Source organism: Oryctolagus cuniculus, chromosome 19, assembly GCF_051225735.1.
Source record: "Oryctolagus cuniculus isolate XC-2025 breed Fujian yellow rabbit chromosome 19, ASM5122573v1, whole genome shotgun sequence".
Taxonomy (NCBI): Eukaryota; Metazoa; Chordata; class Mammalia; order Lagomorpha; family Leporidae; genus Oryctolagus; species Oryctolagus cuniculus.
The window spans coordinates 68561687-68579306 of record NC_142885.1 but is presented as its reverse complement, the minus strand read 5'-3'; the positions used below and the strand labels follow the sequence as shown (position 1 = coordinate 68579306).

The window sequence follows — 17620 nt, the reverse complement described above, 5'->3', positions numbered from 1 at the left end:
AAAAAAGTCACCTGATGTTAACCAGCTACTTTTCTTTTTTAAGATTTATTTATTTGAAAGGCAGAGTTAGAGAGAGGGAGAGAGAGATCGTCCATCCACGAGTTCATTCCCCAAATGACTGTAATGGTGTGGGCTGATACGAAGCCAAGAGCCGGGAATTCCTTCCAGCGCTCCCCCCTGGACTTGGGCCCTCCTCTGCTGCCTTCCCATGCACAGGAGATGGGAGCCGAGCAGCCGGGACTCCAACCCGCGCTGTGCCACAGGCCGGCCCTGCCTCTGATAGGCCTGTAGTTAAATGTTCTCTTTTTCGGGAGGCAAACCCAGTGTGTCCCTAACAGTAATCGTGTGTGTGTGTGAGAGCAGGAGGTCTCCTCACCAGCAGTCTTCAAAGCTGCCGTCAGCTGCACGGTTAAGGCAATGACTGGAAGCCAGGCTGCCCGGAACAGGGAGAGTGTCCCCAAAAGCTTGGTCCCTGTCCCTGCTGCCAGGTCAGAATCAGGAGGGCCGGGTTTGAGGATAAAGGAAAGAGAAAGTTTAATCCAGCCAAAAGAGGAGGTAGCAGACTACCGTCTCAAGAACTACCGTCCTTGTTAATGACAGCTTGGGGTTTTTGTTGAGGCTCCAAAGATGGGGGCTGGCTTTGCAGAAAATGCTGGAGGAAAGCAAATCTTTGGGGTAGCTGTGATAAGGCCTGAAACCTGTCAGCCAGAACTTGTTGCAGGATTGAGGCTCAGGCCTTGAAGAGGCCTGCAAGGGGAGTGATTAACTCCATCTCGACTGGGCTGCTCTGCTCTGGCTGCCCGTAAGAGAGGTCGGGATAAGGAGCAGAGCATTCTCAGGGCATGGGTGGAGGGGAAAGCCAATGAGTTAGCCTCGAAGCACAACGTGTACATCACGGTGCTCTGTTAGAGCTGCCGGTAGAACACCCGCTGGCTAGGATGGGCGAGGGTGAAGCAGGTTCATGGCAGAACTTTGGCCAGAACTGAGGTCTGCACCTTTTGTGGCGCCTTGTACCTGGTTACGAGGGCAGGTGCAGCCCGGTTGGAGATGCCCCGGAAGAGGTGGTGACGTGGTCCGTCTAGCCTGGTGGTTCGAGTATGGCAGAGCAAGGTAGGGGTGGGGAGTGCTAGGACCCGTGGGAGGCTGTTAGAGGCCCACCAGCAAGGTAGGGGTGGGGAGTTCTAGGAACCGTGGGAGGGTGTTAGAGGCCCACCATCCCATCGGGGCTTTTAAAAGATTCTCCTGGCCGTGCTGTTGTCTGGAGAATGAAGCAAGGCCGAAAAAGAGATCAGGCCCAAGACTAGCACCGAGGCAGACGGGGTGGAAACGGAAGAAGGTCTGCAGTGCGGCCCACACAGGACTGGCTAGCGGGTTGAGCCTGGCCAGTGACCGAAAGGGAGGTGTCAGTGGACACGGGGCTTAAGCGACACTGGCGAGATAAGCGCGCAGCCCAGGAGCGTTCTCACTGCCCCCTCGCCCTGGTCAACACCAGCTTGCTGCACGGACCAGGAGGAGCCACGTGCTTCTCTCCTCCCGCCGGGGGCGTGTCCGCTGCAGGCCCCGCCCCGCGCTGCGTGTCCACGTCGCCCCGCCCCCGCGCGCGCCCTCCGGCTCGCTTGGCTGCGGCGGCGGCGGCGGCGGCGGCGCTTGAGGGAGTCGCTGGGCGGTTCATTGGCGAAGGAGCTGGCGGCCGGTGAGTGGCCCGTGCCCTCCTGGGCCTCACCCCAGTTGCCCGGGCTGTCAGGGACTCGTCCGGGGCGCTCGGGAGCCGGGGGCGGCCGGAAGCGGGGAGGGGGCGATGGAGGGACCCGGCCGGAAGGCAGGGGCCGGCGTGGTGGGTGTCCGTGAGGGAGAAGCCCCGGCGCCGCTCGCCAGCCGTTTCGGCCGGGCCAGGGGGCGAGGCCTGAGCGGCTCCTTGGGGTGTCCCCGGCGCCCCCCCATCCCGGCGTCACGAGTGCGCTCGGCGAGGTGACCCTGGGCTCGCGGCTGGTGGATCGGCGCTGCGGGGCGGGGCTCCTGGGCCCCAGACCGGCCTCGGGTCCGAGAGTGGAGCCCGGCTGGCGGCCTCGCCGGCGCTCCGCTGTGCTGTGTGGTGACTCAGGGCGGTGGGAAGCGCGCCTGGATCGCCGACGGGACCTCGGTGCAGAGGCCGCGGAGGCGCGGGCAGCCTGCTAGTCGGGGCGGGCGCTTTCCCTGTCACCTGCTAAGCGCAGGGCCCTGGGTCCCCGGGTGTGCTGACCGCCCCGTGAGAGCTGCCGGGACCGCCTTGCAGGGTCTTTGCCGAAGGCCTGTCTGTGTCATGCCCTTTAAGGTGGTTCCGAGGAACCGGGTGTTGCGGCCTGTGGCCGCGCATCGTTCCCGAGCTGGGTTGATGGCGCTGTACACCCGGCAAGGCGGAGAGCGGTTGAAAGACGTGGACACCACGTGAGGCTGTCCAGCTGACGAAGCCCTCTGGCCCTCGGCCCCTTCCCAAACCTCCGGAGTTGAGTATTCCCACAGGTAAATGGAGGCAGCGCCGCGACTCCGATTAAGTGACCTGACCTACGTCCCCCAGCCGGGGTGACACAGGTGGGCTTAGCCGCCTCCAGACCCCGTGCTCCTGTCTAAATGGAAGTGTGAAGGCTGGGAATGGTTGTGCTGTACACACTGCCTTCCCCCTGCCCGCAGTAGGACATGTGGTGTCTCAGATCTGGCATGCCGCTGCCCCGTGCGTCTTGGTTTAAACTTTTACTTATTACAGTTTTTAGTGACTTTGGGCAGGAAGGATCAGAAATAGAAGTTAGTGGTTTATTTATTAGTTTTTTTTTTTTTTTTTCCAAGAAACGTTGCAAGACATGATCTTTGCTTACCAGGAGTTCACAGTTTAGAAGTTCACTTGGTGAAATTGTAAAGTTTTCAAGTATTGAACTAAGCTATAACTATAACACTGGCCAGGGTGTGGGAATCTGTGGGGCCTTAGAAACTCAAGCACATTGAATGACTTCATCAAACTGGGCATGTGCACAGGGAAATCCTGCAATTCCCCCATTGTTTGACTTCATTTCCTCTTTTCCTTTGCTTGGACCAAAAGGTTGAGATGCTGTGAGTCACTGGAGCCAGGAGTATGAGCTTCTCTAGAATGACTGTGCCTGTGAGATCAGTCACAGAAAACAGTGTTCCTTGCCCTCAGCTCACCCCTCAACAAATCTGTTGAAAACTTGTATAACTGAACAGCTTGGGCTACTCTGACCTTTTTTATTTTAGCATCTGACAGTCTTCACAGGACAGTTGGGCTCTGTATCAGGATTGTGCCAAATAATCCTGGAACATCACTCCTTCGGGAGGAAGATTTTTTCTTTTTTTAAGACAGGCAGAGTTAGTGAGAGAGACAGAGAGAAAGGTCTTCTTTCTGTGTTGGGTCACCACCCAAATGGCCACATGGCCACTACAGCCGGCGCGCTGCACCGATCCAAAGCCAGGAGCCAGGTGCTTCCTCCTGGTCTCCCATGGGGTGCAGGGCCCAAGCACTTGGGCCATCCTCCACTGCCTTCCCAGGCCACAGGAGAGAGCTGGACTGGAAGAGAAGCAACCGGTACAGAACTGGCACCCCCACAGGGACTAGAACCTGGGGTGCTGGCACCACAGGCAGAGGATTAGCCTAGTGAGCCGCGGCGCCAGCCAGGAGGAAGATCTTTTTGAAAATTAGAATTGTGTGCTTCAGTGTAAAGTATAGAAATAAAAAATTTAAACAATAAGTTACCTGCTTGTATTTTATTTGCCATAGTTAACTATGGGATTATAAGTAGACATTTAATAGAATCCTTTTTTTTGGTAGTAGATAATGGGAGAACTAAGAGGTGTTGGTCACAGTATACAATACAGTGAGGATGAGGCCATCACTGTGGTGTAGGGAGTAAAACCGCCTCCTGCAGTGCTGCCATCCCATATAGGTACTGGTTCGAGTCCTGGCTACTTCAGTTCTGATCAGCTGTCTGCAGCAGAAGATGGCCCAAGTGCTTGAATCTGGCGCCTGAATCTGCGTTGGTGACCATGAAGGAGCTCCTGACTCTTGGCTTTGGATCGGCCCAGTTCCGACCATTGCAGCCATCTGGGGAGTAAACCAGCAGATGGAAGATCTCTCTCTGCCTCTCTAACTCTGTGTTTCAAATAAATCTTAAAAAAATAAAATAAAATAATACAGTGAGGATTCTTTACTATTTTTTTTTTAAAGATTTATTTATTTGTTTGAAAGGCAGAGAGGAGGAGGCACAGGGAGACACCCTCCATCCGCTGGTTCACTCCCCAGGTGGCTGCAGTGGCTGGAGCCAGGAGCTTCCTGCGAGTCTCCCATGTGGGTGCAGGGGCCCAAGGACTTGGAGCATCTGCTTTCCCACGCGATAGCAAAAAGCTGGATTGGAAGTGGAGCAGCTAGGATTCAAATTGGCGCCCACAGGGGATGCTGGCACTGTAGGTGTCGGCTTTACCCGCTACGCCACAGCAGCGGCCCTGATTCTTGGCTTTTTAACTTCCTTTTTTATATCTAGTTGGTTTGTGTTTGCAAAAACTTAGGATGAAAGCTCTGTGACTTCTTGTATTTTGAAGTATTTCTCAGGATTTTAAAAACTTTATTTATTTGAAAGATAGATAGAGATTTTCCATCCACTGGTTCACTCTCTAAATGGCTGCAACAGCCAGGTCAGGCCAGGCTGAAGCCAGGAGCCAGTAACTTCATCTGGGTCTTCCACATGGGTGGCAGGGACCCAAAAACTTAAACCATCTTCCATTGCCTTCTCAGGCACAGTAGCAGGAACTGGATTGGAAGGGGAGTATCTAGAAGTTGAACCTGCACTCTGATATGGGATGCTGGCTTTAAAAGTGGCTGCTTAATCCACTTTGCCACAATGCTGACCCCCTAGGATATTTTTATGTTGCTGAAAAGCAGTGCCATTGCCAATTCTTGCATGCAGTGAGAGACAAACTTTTAATTTAACAGTTAAATTAACTGCTTGGGTTGGGTTCTTTTGTCCTAGAAGACATTTTAGTATGGTGGCCACTCGATTGTTCTCTAATATTGTAACTGTGTATTTTACTTTCCTGTACTAACTCCATTAATTTGCCAGATTTTGTCTCCTATTGTACCATGTATCCCCCCCACCCCCCCATTTTTTAAAAAGATGTATTTATTTATTTGAAAGGCAGAGTTCCAGAGAGGCAGAGAGAGTGAGAGTGAGGTCTTCTATCCGCTGGATCACTCACCAAATGGCTGCAGTGGCTGGAGCTGGGCGATCCGAAGCTGGGAGCCTGGAGCTTCTTCCAGGTCTCCCACATGGGTGCAGGGATCCAAGCACTTGGGCCATCTTGTACTCCTCTCCTAGGCCGTAGCAGGGAACTGGATGGTAAGTTGAGCAGCTGGGTCTTGGACCGGCGCCCATATGGGATGGTGGCACTGCAGGAAGCGGCTTTACCTGCTGTACCTGTGCCATGTATTTTAAAGTAAACTAGTAAAGGCATTTGAGTTCCTCAGAAATTCTTTCTTAAAATCTCTAATAAACTTCATATGGTACTGGCCAAGCAGTGTTTACGCATTTGTAAACGTCGTTACAAATCTGTATTGCAAAACGTACTACGTATTTGTAGATTAGGCAGTCACTTATTTTATTTTGCAAGAAACCCTGTCTTTCCATTTAAGGATGTTGTTGGTTATTGGGGCCGGCACCGTGGTGCAGTAGGTTAATCTTCTGTCTGCAGTGCCAACATCCCATATGGGCGCTGGTTCGAGTCCCGGCTGCTCCTCTTCCGATCCAGCTCTCTGCTGTGGCCTGGGAAAGCAGTAGAAGATGGCCCAAGTACCTGGGCCCCTGCACCCAGGTGGGAGACCCAAAAGAAGCTCCTGGCTCCTGGCTTCGGATCGACTCAGCTCCGGCTGTTGTAGCCATTTGGGGAGTGAACCAGCGGATGGAAGACCTCTCTCTGCTTCTCACTGTATGTAACTCGACCTCTCAAATAAATGAAGAAAATCTTTAAAAAAAAATATTGTTGGTTATTGAGTTTTAGTGTAGATAACGTAATGGCATGTAGTTGTTGTGAAGGGAATCCCTTTGCACACAGCGTATCAGAGGACCACATCTAAATTGTGATCCTGGCCAAAGTGGAGCCATGAACTCTTTTTTTGGTCATTAAATCAACTGCATCTATGTTCAGATGTGACAGGGGAATATTCTGAACTGTCAGGTAGGCATTTCAAAACAACAAAGGCCTGTTCTTGAGGAACAGATTTTACTGTTTTGGTACTTAGGCAACTTTTAGCAAACATGAATTTCTTTTCTTTTTTTTTTTTTTTTGGAAGATTTATTTATTTATTTGAAAGAGTAACACACACAATCTTAGAGAGAGAGAGAGGTCTTCCATCCATTGGTTCACCCCCAAGATGGCCACAACTGCTGGATCTGTGCCGATCTGAAGCCAGGAGCCAGGAGCTTCTTCTGGGTCTCCCACCTGGGTGCAGGAGCCCAGGTACTTGGGCTGTCTTCTACTGCTTTCCCAGGCCATAGTAAAGAGCTGGATCGGAAGAGGAGCAGCCGGGACTCGAACTGGCTCTCATATGGGATGCCGGCACTGCAGATGGCTGCTTTACCTGCTACACCACAACGCCGGCTCCAACATGCACTTCTTAATACGATGATTTTTTTAAAAGATTTATTTATTTATTTATTTGAAAGTCAGAGTTACCTAGAGAGAAAAGGAGAGACAGAGAGAGACAGGTCCTTCATTCATTCACTGGTTCACTCCCCAGATGGCCACAACGGCCGGGGCTGCGCCGATCTGAAGCCAGGAACTAGGGACTTCTGGGTCTCCCATGTGGGTACAGGGGCCCAAGGACTTGGGCCATCTTTTACTGCTTTCCCAGGCTGTAGCAGAGAGCTGGATCGGAAATGGAGCAGCCGAGACTCAAACCGGCGCCCATGTGGGATGCCGGCACCACAGGTGGCAGCTTTATGTGCTACGCCACAGCGCTGGCCCCTCTTTTTTTTTTTTTTTTTTTTTTTTTTTTTGACAGGCAGAGTGGACAGTGAGAGAGAGAGACAGAGAGAAAGGTCTTCCTTTTGCCATTGTTTTACCCTCCAATGGCCGCCGTGGCTGGCGCGCTGCGGCCGGCGCACCGCGCTGATCCGATGGCAGGAGCCAGGAGCCAGGTGCTTTTCCTGGTCTCCCATGGGGTGCAGGGCCCAAGCACCTGGGCCATCCTCCACTGCACTCCCTGGCCACAGCAGAGAGCTGGCCTGGAAGAGGGGCAACCGGGACAGAATCCGGCGCCCCGACCGGGACTAGAACCCGGTGTGCCGGCGCCGCAAGGTGGAGGATTAGCCTAGTGAGCCGCGGCGCCGGCTCTGGCACCTCTTAATATGATTCTTTTTTAAGAGTGCAGACACACAGTTGGAAGACATTTTCTTATTTTAAGATTTATTTTATTTATTTGAAAGAGTTACAGAGTAGGCCGGCGCTGCGGCTCACTAGGCTAATCCTCTGCCTTGCGGTGCCGGCACACCAGGTTCTAGTCCCGGTCGGGGCACTGGATTCTGTCCTGGTTGCCCCTCTTCCAGGCCAGCTCTCTGCTGTGGCCAGGGAGTGCAGTGGAGGATGGCTCAAGTGCTTGGGCCCTGCACCCCATGGGAGACCAGGAGAAGCACCTGGCTCCTGCCATTGGATCAGCGCGGTGCGCCGGCTGCAGCGCGCCGGCCGCGGTGGCCATTGGAGGGTGAACCAACGGCAAAGGAAGACCTTTCTGTCTGTCTGTCTCTCTCTCTCACTGTCTACTCTGCCTGTCAAAAAAATAAATAAATAAAAGAAAGAGTTACAGAGTGAGGTAGAGACAGGGAGAGAGGTCTTCCATCTGCTGGTTCATTCCCCAGATGGCCGCAACAGCCAGAGCTGAGTCAATCCAAAGCCGGGAGCCAGGAGCTTCTTACGGGTCTCCATGTGGGTGCAGGGACCCAAGGACTTGGACCATCTTCTGTTGCTTTCCCAGGCCACTTCAGAGAGCTGGATTGGAGGAGGAGCAGCCAGGACTAGAACTGGCACCCATATGGGATGCCAGCGTTTCAGGCCAGGACTTTAACCTGCTGTGCTAAGCACCAGCCCCATAATATGATTTTTTAAAAAAGATTTATTTATTTATTTGAAAGGCAGAGAGACAGGGAGAGACAGGGATGGAGACAGAGATGTCTTCCATCTGCTCATTTACTCCCCAAATGACTGCAACAGCTGGGGCTAGGCCACACCAAAGCCAAGAACCAGGAACTCCATCTGGGTATCTTACATGGGTGGCAGAGGCCCAAGCACTTGGGCTATTATCCCTTACCTTCCCAGGTGCATTGACAGGAAGTTGGATTAGAAGCAGAGGAATTAGAACTAGAACTGGCACTCCAGCATGATATGCTGGTGTGACAAGTGGTGGTTTAACCCTCTATGCCACAGTACTGACCCCGGTGATGTATTTCTTTTAAGCAGATACTGTGATTTTATTTATTTTCATTTTACTTGAAAGAGAAACAGAGACAGACAGAGATCTTTACTGGATGTTTTGGGGAGTGAACCAGCAGGTGGGATCTCTGTCTCTCTGCCTCTCAAATAACTAAAAAATAAAAACAACAAAAAAACAAATGCGTTGTCTGGTTTGCTTAGAGGAATAGGAATTCTATCAGAGTGACTTTATTCTTGCCATTTAGAGATATTGAAAAGGGCTTGTTTTTATTTTTTAATTACTATTTTTTAAAGATTTATTTTATTTATTTGAAAGAGAGTTACAGAGAGAGGTAGTGACAGAGAGAGGTCTTCCATCCGCTGGATCACTCCCCAGATGGCCACAACAGCCGGCGATCCGAAGCCAGGAGCCAGGAGCTTCTTCCAGGTCTCCCACGTGGGTGCAGGGGCCCAAGGACTTGGACCATCTTTACCTGCTTTCCCAGGCCATAGCAGAGAGCTGGATGGGAGAGGAACAGCCGGGACTAGAACTGGTGCCCATATGGGATGCCGGTGCCTCAGGCCTGGGCATTAACCTGCTGTGCCACAGCGCCGGCCCCTAATTATTATTTTTAATAAAGATTTATATATTTTATTTGAAATGCAGAGTTACACAGAGAGAGGGAGATACAGAGAGAGAGGTGTTCTATCTGCTGGTTCATTCCCCAAATGGCTGCATTGGCCAAAGCGGGGTCAAACTGAAACTAGGAGCTTCTGGGTCTCCCACGTGAGTGTAGGGGCACAAGCACTTGGCCCTCTTCTGCTTTCCCAGGCACATCGGCAGGGAGTTGGGTTGGAAGTGGGGCACCTGGGACTGGAACCTGCACCCATTTGGGATGCTGTCGCTGTAGGCAACAGCTCAACCCAATACACCATAACATTGGCTCTGAGGGTTGTTTTTTTTTTTTTTTTTTAATATACGCTTTAGTATGTTATTACGAAGTCTACAAATAACCTATCCTCCAGAGTGGTTGAATTAAACACAGAATTGAGCCTGGTCGATTTGTAACCTTTTTTTTTTTTTTTTTTTTTTTAAATTTTTTACTCGTATACAACTCTTTAATTCTGGGCAATTGTGTTTTATATATTCATCTATCTAACTACATATTAATTTATACCAGAGTGAGCAATAAAAAATAAAGGACATGTGGTGATAGGTCTTTGCCCATGGGAAAAATATTAAAAACTTTTAAGCTTTGGTTTATAAATCTAAAAAATGAGCTTCATGTATATTAAGCCCTAGTCTTTGATGCCTTTGAATGTTGCTTATTGATCTAAGACATGGGTTTCTATACCTTTCTGTTTTGGTTACGTTTGGGATTGGGTCTGAGAATCTGTGTATTTTTTCTTTTAGATTTATTTATTTATTTGAAAGTCAGAGTTACACAGAGAGAGAAGGAGAGGCAGAAAGAGAGAGAGAGGTTCTCCATCCATTGGTTCACTCCCCAGTTGGCCGCAACGGCCAGAGTTGCGCCTATCTGAAGCCAGGAGCCAGGAGTTTCCTCTGAGTCTCCCACACAGGTGCAGGGACCAGCCAGGAGTTTCCTCCGAGTCTCCCACATGGTTGCAGGGACCAAGCCCTTGGGCTATCTTCTGCTGCTTTCCCAGGCCATAGCACAGAGCTGTATAGGAAGTGGAGCAACTGGGACTCAAACCGGTGCCCATATGGGTTGCTGGCACTGAAGCCAGCGGCTTTACCCACTATGCCACAGAACCAGCCCCGGGAATCTGTGTTTTTAGAGGTTCCCATGTGATTCTTGTTTGGAGTCCCCTTGTCTGAAGGACAGGGTGATCAGAAGAGGGAGTGGATTGCCAAGGACAGAGAGGTCAGTAGGATACGTGAAAGGGACAGCAGAAGAGAAAGAGGCAGTTGTGTGGTGTGAACTACTGGCAGGTGTGCGCCAGAGGCTAGCCAAGTGGGTGTTCTCTGCTCAGGGGGAATGTGAATTTTTGTCACATGAGCAGATTTGTTTTCCTTCTCAGGCATAGCATGGACCATTACTACTGTCATACTTTATTGTCATGCTTCTTGGTAAGTTTGAAGGGGCTGTGGGACAGAGAGCATAACAGAGACTGGTGTCTTACACCTGGCCTGCGTTTCTCTGAATGTTCTCAGCTTCCTGCCTTTCTCCTGATGCGATTTCTTAATTTTGGAAGACTCTGATCCCAGCTACCTTACTGCGTACTATTTTTTTTTAAGGATTTATTTATTTGAAAGACAGAATTACAGAGAGAGAGGGACAGACAAAAAAAAGAGGGAGGGGGCCAGTGCTGTGCGTAGGGGGTTGGAGTCCTGACTGTTCCACTTCCAATCCAGCTCCCCCTGCTAGTGTGCCTGGGAAGGCAGCAGAAGATGGCCCAAGTTCTTGGACCCCTGCCACCTATGTAGGAGAACCAGATGGAGTTCCAGGCTCCTGACTGCAGCCTGGCCCAGCCTGGCCCATCATCTCAGCCATTTGGGTAGTGAACCAGCAGATGGAAGATCTCTCTCTCTCTCTGTCTTTTTGTGTCAGTTTGGAAATCATTCAAGAAATCACAAAAGTCAGGGCCAGTGCTGTGGTGTAGTGAGTAAAGCCACTGCCTGCAGTGCTGGCATCTCGTATGGGCAGCGGTTCAAGTCCTGGCTGCTTCACTTCCCATCCAGCTCTCTGCTATGGTCTGGGAAAGCAATGGAAGATGGCCCAGATCCTTGGGCCCCTGCACCCGTGTGGGAAGACCCAGAGGAAGTTCCTGGCTCCTGGCTTTGGATCGGCACAACTCCAGCCATTGCAGCCAACTGGGAGTGAACCAGCGGATGGAAGACTTACCTTTTTCTCTCTCTGCCTCTCCTTCTGTGTAACTCTGACTTTCAAATAAATAAATAAATAAATCTTTAAAAAAAAAAATCAAAAAAGTCTTAGAAACTCTGTGTTGGAAACTGGAGTCCAAGACCAAATATATATAATTCCCTATGAGTCAAAGTATCACACCAGTGCATTTGTCCAAATTTTAAATTAGTCAGCACATCCAAATGAAATGCCTAAGTGTAGAGAATGAAGAATTAGTAAGAGTCCATTTGCAGGTATATGTTGAACCTTAAGATGTGTACCGTATTGGCACTAAGAGGATATATAAAAACAACAGACACAGCCCTGTTCTCTAGGAATCGCCAGTTACTAGAGATCTCCAGCAATAAAATCATTTGTAAGCTCTGTGATTGTCATTCATTGTTCAGGATGTGAAAACAGCTGAGAGGGCTCAGCGTTGTGGTACAGTGGGTTAAGCTGCTGCCTGTAACACCAGCATCCAACGTGAGCACTGGTTCAAGTCCTGGCTGCTCTGCTTCCCTGGGAAAGCAGCAGCAGGAGGCCCAAGTACCGGGGCCCTGCCACCCATGTGGGAGATACAGATGGAGCTCCTGGCTCTAGCCGTTTGGGGAATGAACCAGTGTGTGAAAGACCTCCCCTACCCCTGTCACTCTGCCTTTCAAATACATAAATAAATTTTATGAAGAAAACAGCTGAGAAACAGAAAGGATGAGAGAAACTGAACTGAATCCACTAGGTTAGGTAGATGCCAGAGAAGAGAGATAAGAAGGAAGGAGATCAAAGAAAGGGGAAATCTACTTTAGGCATGCTCAGGTCTTACAGAAAACATTACCCACAAAAAGAAAATATTACTCAAGCAGAAACTCCTAGAATAGAAAATCTTTTTTTTTTCTTTTTTTTCTTTTTTTTTTTTTTTTTTTTGACAGGCAGAGTGGACAGTGAGAGAGAGACAGAGAGAGAAAGGTCTTCCTTTGCCGTTGGTTCACCCTCCAATGGCCGCCGCTGCAGCCGGCGCACCGCGCTGATCCTGGCAGGAGCCAGGAGCCAGGAGCCAGGTGCTTTTCCTGGTCTCCCATGGGGTGCAGGGCCCAAGCACCTGGGCCATCCTCCACTGCACTCCCTGGCCACAGCAGAGGGCTGGCCTGGAAGAGGGGCGACCGGGACAGAATCCGGCGCCCCAACCGGGACTAGAACCCGGTGTGCCGGCGCCGCAAGGTGGAGGATTAGCCTATTGAGCCACGGCGCCGGCTAATCTTTTTTTTTTCTTGGAAGATTTGTTTATTTGAAAGTCAGAGTTACACAGACAGAGGAGAGGCAGAGAGAGGTCTTCCACCTGGTGGTTCACTCTCCAATTGGCCACAAGGGCTGGAGCTGTACCAGTCTGAAGCCAGGAGCCAGGAGCTTCTTCCGGGTCTCCCACACGGGTGCGGGGGCCCAAGGTCTTGGGCCATCTTCTACTGCTTTCCCAGGCCATAGCAGAGAGCTGGATTGGAAGTGGAGCAGCCAGGAATCAAACAGACGTCCATATGGGATGCCGGCACTGCAGACGACAGCCTTAACCTCTAAGCCACAGCGCCGGCATCTTTGTTTATTGTCTGCTTTTTTTTTTTTTTTTTTTGACGGGCAGAGTGGACAGTAAGAGAGAGAGACAGAGAGAAAGGTCTTCCTTTTGCCATTGGTTCACCCTCCAATGGCCGCCGCGGCTGGCGCACCGCGCTGATCCGATGGCAGGAGCCAGGAGCCAGGAGCCAGGAGCCAGGTACTTCTCCTGGTCTCCCATGGGGTGCAGGGCCCAAGTACTCGGGCCATCCTCCACTGCACTCCCGGGCCACAGCAGAGAGCTGGCCTGGAAGAGGGGCAACTGGGACAGAATCCGGCGCCCCGACCGGGGCTAGAACCCGGTGTGCTGGCGCCACAAGGCGGAGGATTAGCCTAGTGAGCCGCGGCGCCGGCCTATTGTCTGCTTCTCTTAGGACATACAGGCCTACAAGCTCTGGCCCAAGCTTCTGCCCTTAGGTAGCACCCACTTGGCTATGACAGCTGAGAGTCAGCCTCTTCAGTCGACTGTCCTAGGTCCCTGCCACCTCAGTGGAGCAAATGAGGCTGGACTAAAGGGTCCAGAAGGGCTGGAGGAGGTGAGCTTCTGAGGTGTTGCTCCCCGACTTTGGACTATGGAGGCACCACTTTGTGTGTGTTATGGATGGTCTTCTGTGTGGGGTCTTGTCTGAGAAAAGGTTTGAGGATGCCTCTCTCAGCCCTGCAGAGCCTGCCTCTCTGCCGCTCCTGGAAGTTATTCTCTCTTTGTTGCCTAACCATGTCCTCAGTCAATAGTTGATGTGGGCTCCTTGAATTTCCTCTTGGTAATGATTAATGGAAATAATGATTGTCTCGTTCTGGAAAGCTTGTGATTTATGGAGTCAAACTCTTGGAATTAAATGTAACATTCATGTGTGTACTTTGTGGGCATTTTCTCCTTGCAGAAGATGGAACAGGAAATTATTCTGTTTTATTGTGGCAGACTGCTGTTTTTTTCTTCTCAATAAATTACTGTAGCATTTAGCTTGTTTTCCTTGTGATATTGATAACCTCATGTCTTAGTGTATTCCTCTAAAATGTACAGGGTATGGGCTTGTTATACAGTTCAATAACTTTTTAAAAAATTATTTTATTTATTCGAAAGAGAGAGGAGAGACAGAGAGGTCTTCCATCCTCAGGTTCATTCCCCAAATGGCCGCAATGTCTGGGGCTGGGCCAGGCCGAAGCCAAGAGCCTGAAATCCAAATGGGTCTCTCTTGTGGGTGCAGAGGCTCAAGGACTTATGCCATCCTCCTCTGCTTTCCCAGGCCCATTAGCAGAGCTCAATCAGAAGTGGAGCATCTGGGACTCAAACTGGTGTCTATATGGGATGTTGGTGCTGCCAAGTGGTGGATTTATGCAGTATGTCACAGTGCCAGCCCCCTAACTATTGCTTTTTGTGACTCTGAGAGACCTTGGTGCTGCTATGGAATCCAGACTTTTAAGAATAATTGGGGGGGAGGGTGGCGCTGTGGTACAGCAGGTTAATGCCTTGGCCTGAAGCACTGGCATCCCAGTGGGCACTGGCTTGAGACCTGGCTGTTCCACTTTTTTTTTTTTTTTTTTTTTTTTTTTTGACAGGCAGAGTGGACAGTGAGAGAGAGAGAGACAGAGAGAAAGGTCTTCCTTTGCCGTTGGTTCACCCTCCAATGGCCGCCGCGGCCGGCGCGCTGCGCTGATCCGATGGCAGGAGCCAGGAGCCAGGTGCTTTTCCTGGTCTCCCATGGGGTGCAGGGCCCAAGCACCTGGGCCATCCTCCACTGCACTCCCGGGCCACAGCAGAGAGCTGGCCTGGAAGAGGGGCAACCGGGACAGAATCCAGCGCCCCAACTGGGACTAGAACCCGGTGTGCCGGCGCCGCTAGGCGGAGGATTAGCCTAGTGAGCCGCGGCGCCGGCCGCTGTTCCACTTCTGATCCAGCTCTCTACTAGCACTTGGGAAAGCAGTAGAAGCTGGCCCAAGACCTTGGGCCCCTGCACCCGTGTGGGAGACCCAGAAGAAGCTCCTGGCTTCGGATCAGTGCAGCTCTGGCCGTTGCAGCCAATTGGGGATCGGACCATCAGATGGAAGACTCACTCTCTCTCTTTCTCTTGCTCGCTCTCTCTCTGCCTCTTCTCTATGTGACTCTGGATTTCAAATAAATAAAATCTTAAAAAAAAAAAAAAAAGGAATAATGGGGAGGGGGTTTGAGGCCAGTGCTGTGGAATAGCAGGTGAGGCCACTGCCTGCAGTGCTAGCATCCCATATGGGCGCCAGTTCGAGTCCTGGCTGCTCCACTTCGGATCTAGCTCTCTGCTATGGCCTGGGAAAGAAGTGAAGATGGCCTGAGTCCTTGGGCCCCTGCACCCACATGGGAGACCCGGAGGAGGCTCCTGGTTTTGGATCAGCGCAGCTCCAGCCATGCAGCCTCTGGGGAGTGAACCAGCAGATGGAGGATCTCTCTTTCTCTGCCTCTGGCACTCTATAACTCTGCCCTTCAAATGAATAAATAAATCTTTAAAAAAATAATTGGGGGAGCACATAGAGTTTTTCTTTTTAAAAGATTTATTTATTTGAAATGCATAGTTAACAGAGAGGTGGAAGGAGAGAGAGAGAGAGAGAGAGAGAGCGTGCGCGCGCGAGAGCACGAGCTAGCGCTAGCTTGAGATCTTCTATTCACTGGTTTACTCCCTAAAAGGCTGCAATGGCCGGGGCTGAGCCAGCCTGAAACCAGGATCCAGGAGCTGCTTCCAGGTGTCCCATGTGAGTGCAAGGGCCCAAGGACTTGGGCCATCTTCTGCTGCTTTCCCAGGCTCATTAGCAGGGGACTGGATAGGAAGTGGAACATCCTAGACTTGACCTGGCACCCATATAGAATGCCAGCCCTGCAGGAATACATGATAGACTGGCCCCAGCACACGTGGAGTTTTCCCAGATGCAGACATCAGGGCATGTTAGTGGTTTGTGTGCTCATGGATTAGAGAAAGTTGACAAGCTTTTGCTACCTCTACTGTTAAAATTTAATCTGTATGTTAAAAAAGAAAGAAAAAGGCCAAGGCAGTGTTCTGCCTGCCAGTTAGGCTTTCCGAGCCTCAAAACCTAAAAAGCATGCTTTTCCTGGTTACATCTGTAGAATGTAATAAGCCAGTTTAGAGCCAGTGTGATGTCATGGTTCTTCAGCGATGAGCCTGAGTTATCGTGCACAGAGCATCACATGCTTGACCCCCCCCCCCCATAAAGTCATTTTCAACCTTTCCTGCCTGTTGTACAAGTTTCTAGCTAGTCATTTTTATTTATTTTTGGGATTCATTTTTTAAAAAAGTATTTATTTGAGAAGCATTCTTGTCTGCTTGTTACTCCCCAAATGCCCTCAGTGGCTGTGGCTGGGACAGGCTGAAGCTGAGAGCTGGGAACTCAGTCCTTGTCTCCCACTTGGATGGCAGTAACCCAGCTACTTGAGCCACTACCGCTGTACCTCCAAGGGCCTGCATCAGCGGGCTGTTTGAGTCGGGAGAAGAGGTGGATGTGGAACCCGCATTCAGGGTGCGCTGTGGGCATCCTACCCACTCAGCTAAATGCCTGCCTCTGGAATTCACTGTCTCCTGTCATCAGCTCTTTGAGAATGCTTCTATTTTGAGAATATGTCACATTTTGGGAAATCATTTACTCAACAAACCCTTTTTAGGGGTGTGTCCTATGTTGGGCAATAGGAGACAAAGGTAAGTGAGGTATAATCTGGAAAACAAACACATAAACAGGTTACAAGTGCTGTAATAGAAGGCTCATCCAGGTAGTTCTGCATGTGATTTCAGGCCTCCAGGGTCATTGCTTGCATTGTTTTCTAGACCTTATTATTAGAACTAGCCTATTCTTGGGGCCAGCATTATGGTGTAGTGGGTTAAGCTGCTCCCTGCAGTGCTGGCTTCCCATATGGGTACTGGCCCAGATCTGGCAGTTGCACTTCTTATCCAGCTTCCTGCTAATGTGCCTGGAAAAGCAGGAAAAGATGGCTGACGTCCTTGGCCCCCTAGGCCCACGTGGGAAACACAGATGGAACTCCAGACTGCTGGCTTCGACCTGGCCCAGCCCTAGCTGTGGCAGCCTTTTAGGGAGTGAACCAGAGGATGAAGATCTCTCTTTCTCTCTGTCTGTCTGTCTCTCTCTATAACTCTGCCTTACAGATAAATAAATAAATCCAAAAACAAAACAAAAAAATAAGAAGAAGAGGAATTAGCTTACTGTTTTTGAGAAAAGGTGACCTGCTCTGGTAAAGCAGCATGGGAGGCCCAAGGCCTTTCTTCCCCTGCCCCCTGGTCATCCCATGCTCCCTGCCAGTGGCTGAGAAATGACTTAATAGGAGTTCCGGCCGGCTCCGTGGCTCAATAGGCACACCGGATTCTAGCCCCGGTCGGGGCGCCAGATTCTGTCCCGGTTGCCCCTCTTCCAGGCCAGCTCTCTGCTGTGGCCAGGGAGTGCAGTGGAGGATGGCCCAAGTGCTTGGGCCCTGCACCCCATGGGAGACCAGGATAAGCACCTGGCTCCTGCCATTGGATCAGCACGGTGTGCCAGCTGCAGTGCGCCAGCCGTGGCGGCCATTGGAGGGTGAACCAACGGCAAAGGAAGACCTTTCTCTCTCTCTCTCTCTCTCTCTCTCTCCCTCTCTCTCCCTCTCTCTCCCTCTCTCCCTCTCCCTCCCTCCCTCCCTCCCTCCCTCCATCCCTCCCTCCCCCTGTCCACTCTGCTTGGAAAAAAAAAAAAAA

General features: G+C 50.9%; 1 protein-coding gene across 7 annotated transcripts in view; it reads left to right on the top strand.

Moving 5' to 3' along the window:
- Nucleotides 1–1609: 1609 nt before the first annotated feature.
- Nucleotides 1610–17620, top strand: part of HMOX2 (heme oxygenase 2) — a 41015-nt gene continuing 25004 nt past the window's right edge. For 2 of the 7 annotated variants that reach the window (XM_051836135.3, XM_070063739.2), the window contains exons 1-2: nucleotides 1610–1693; nucleotides 2312–2499. Coding sequence is in view for 3 of the 7 variants with exons in the window: in XM_089320621.1 (XP_089176747.1) it covers nucleotides 5373–5375; nucleotides 5728–5961 (237 nt within the window). In the remaining 4 variants the exon portion in view is untranslated. 7 annotated transcript variants of the gene reach the window in all.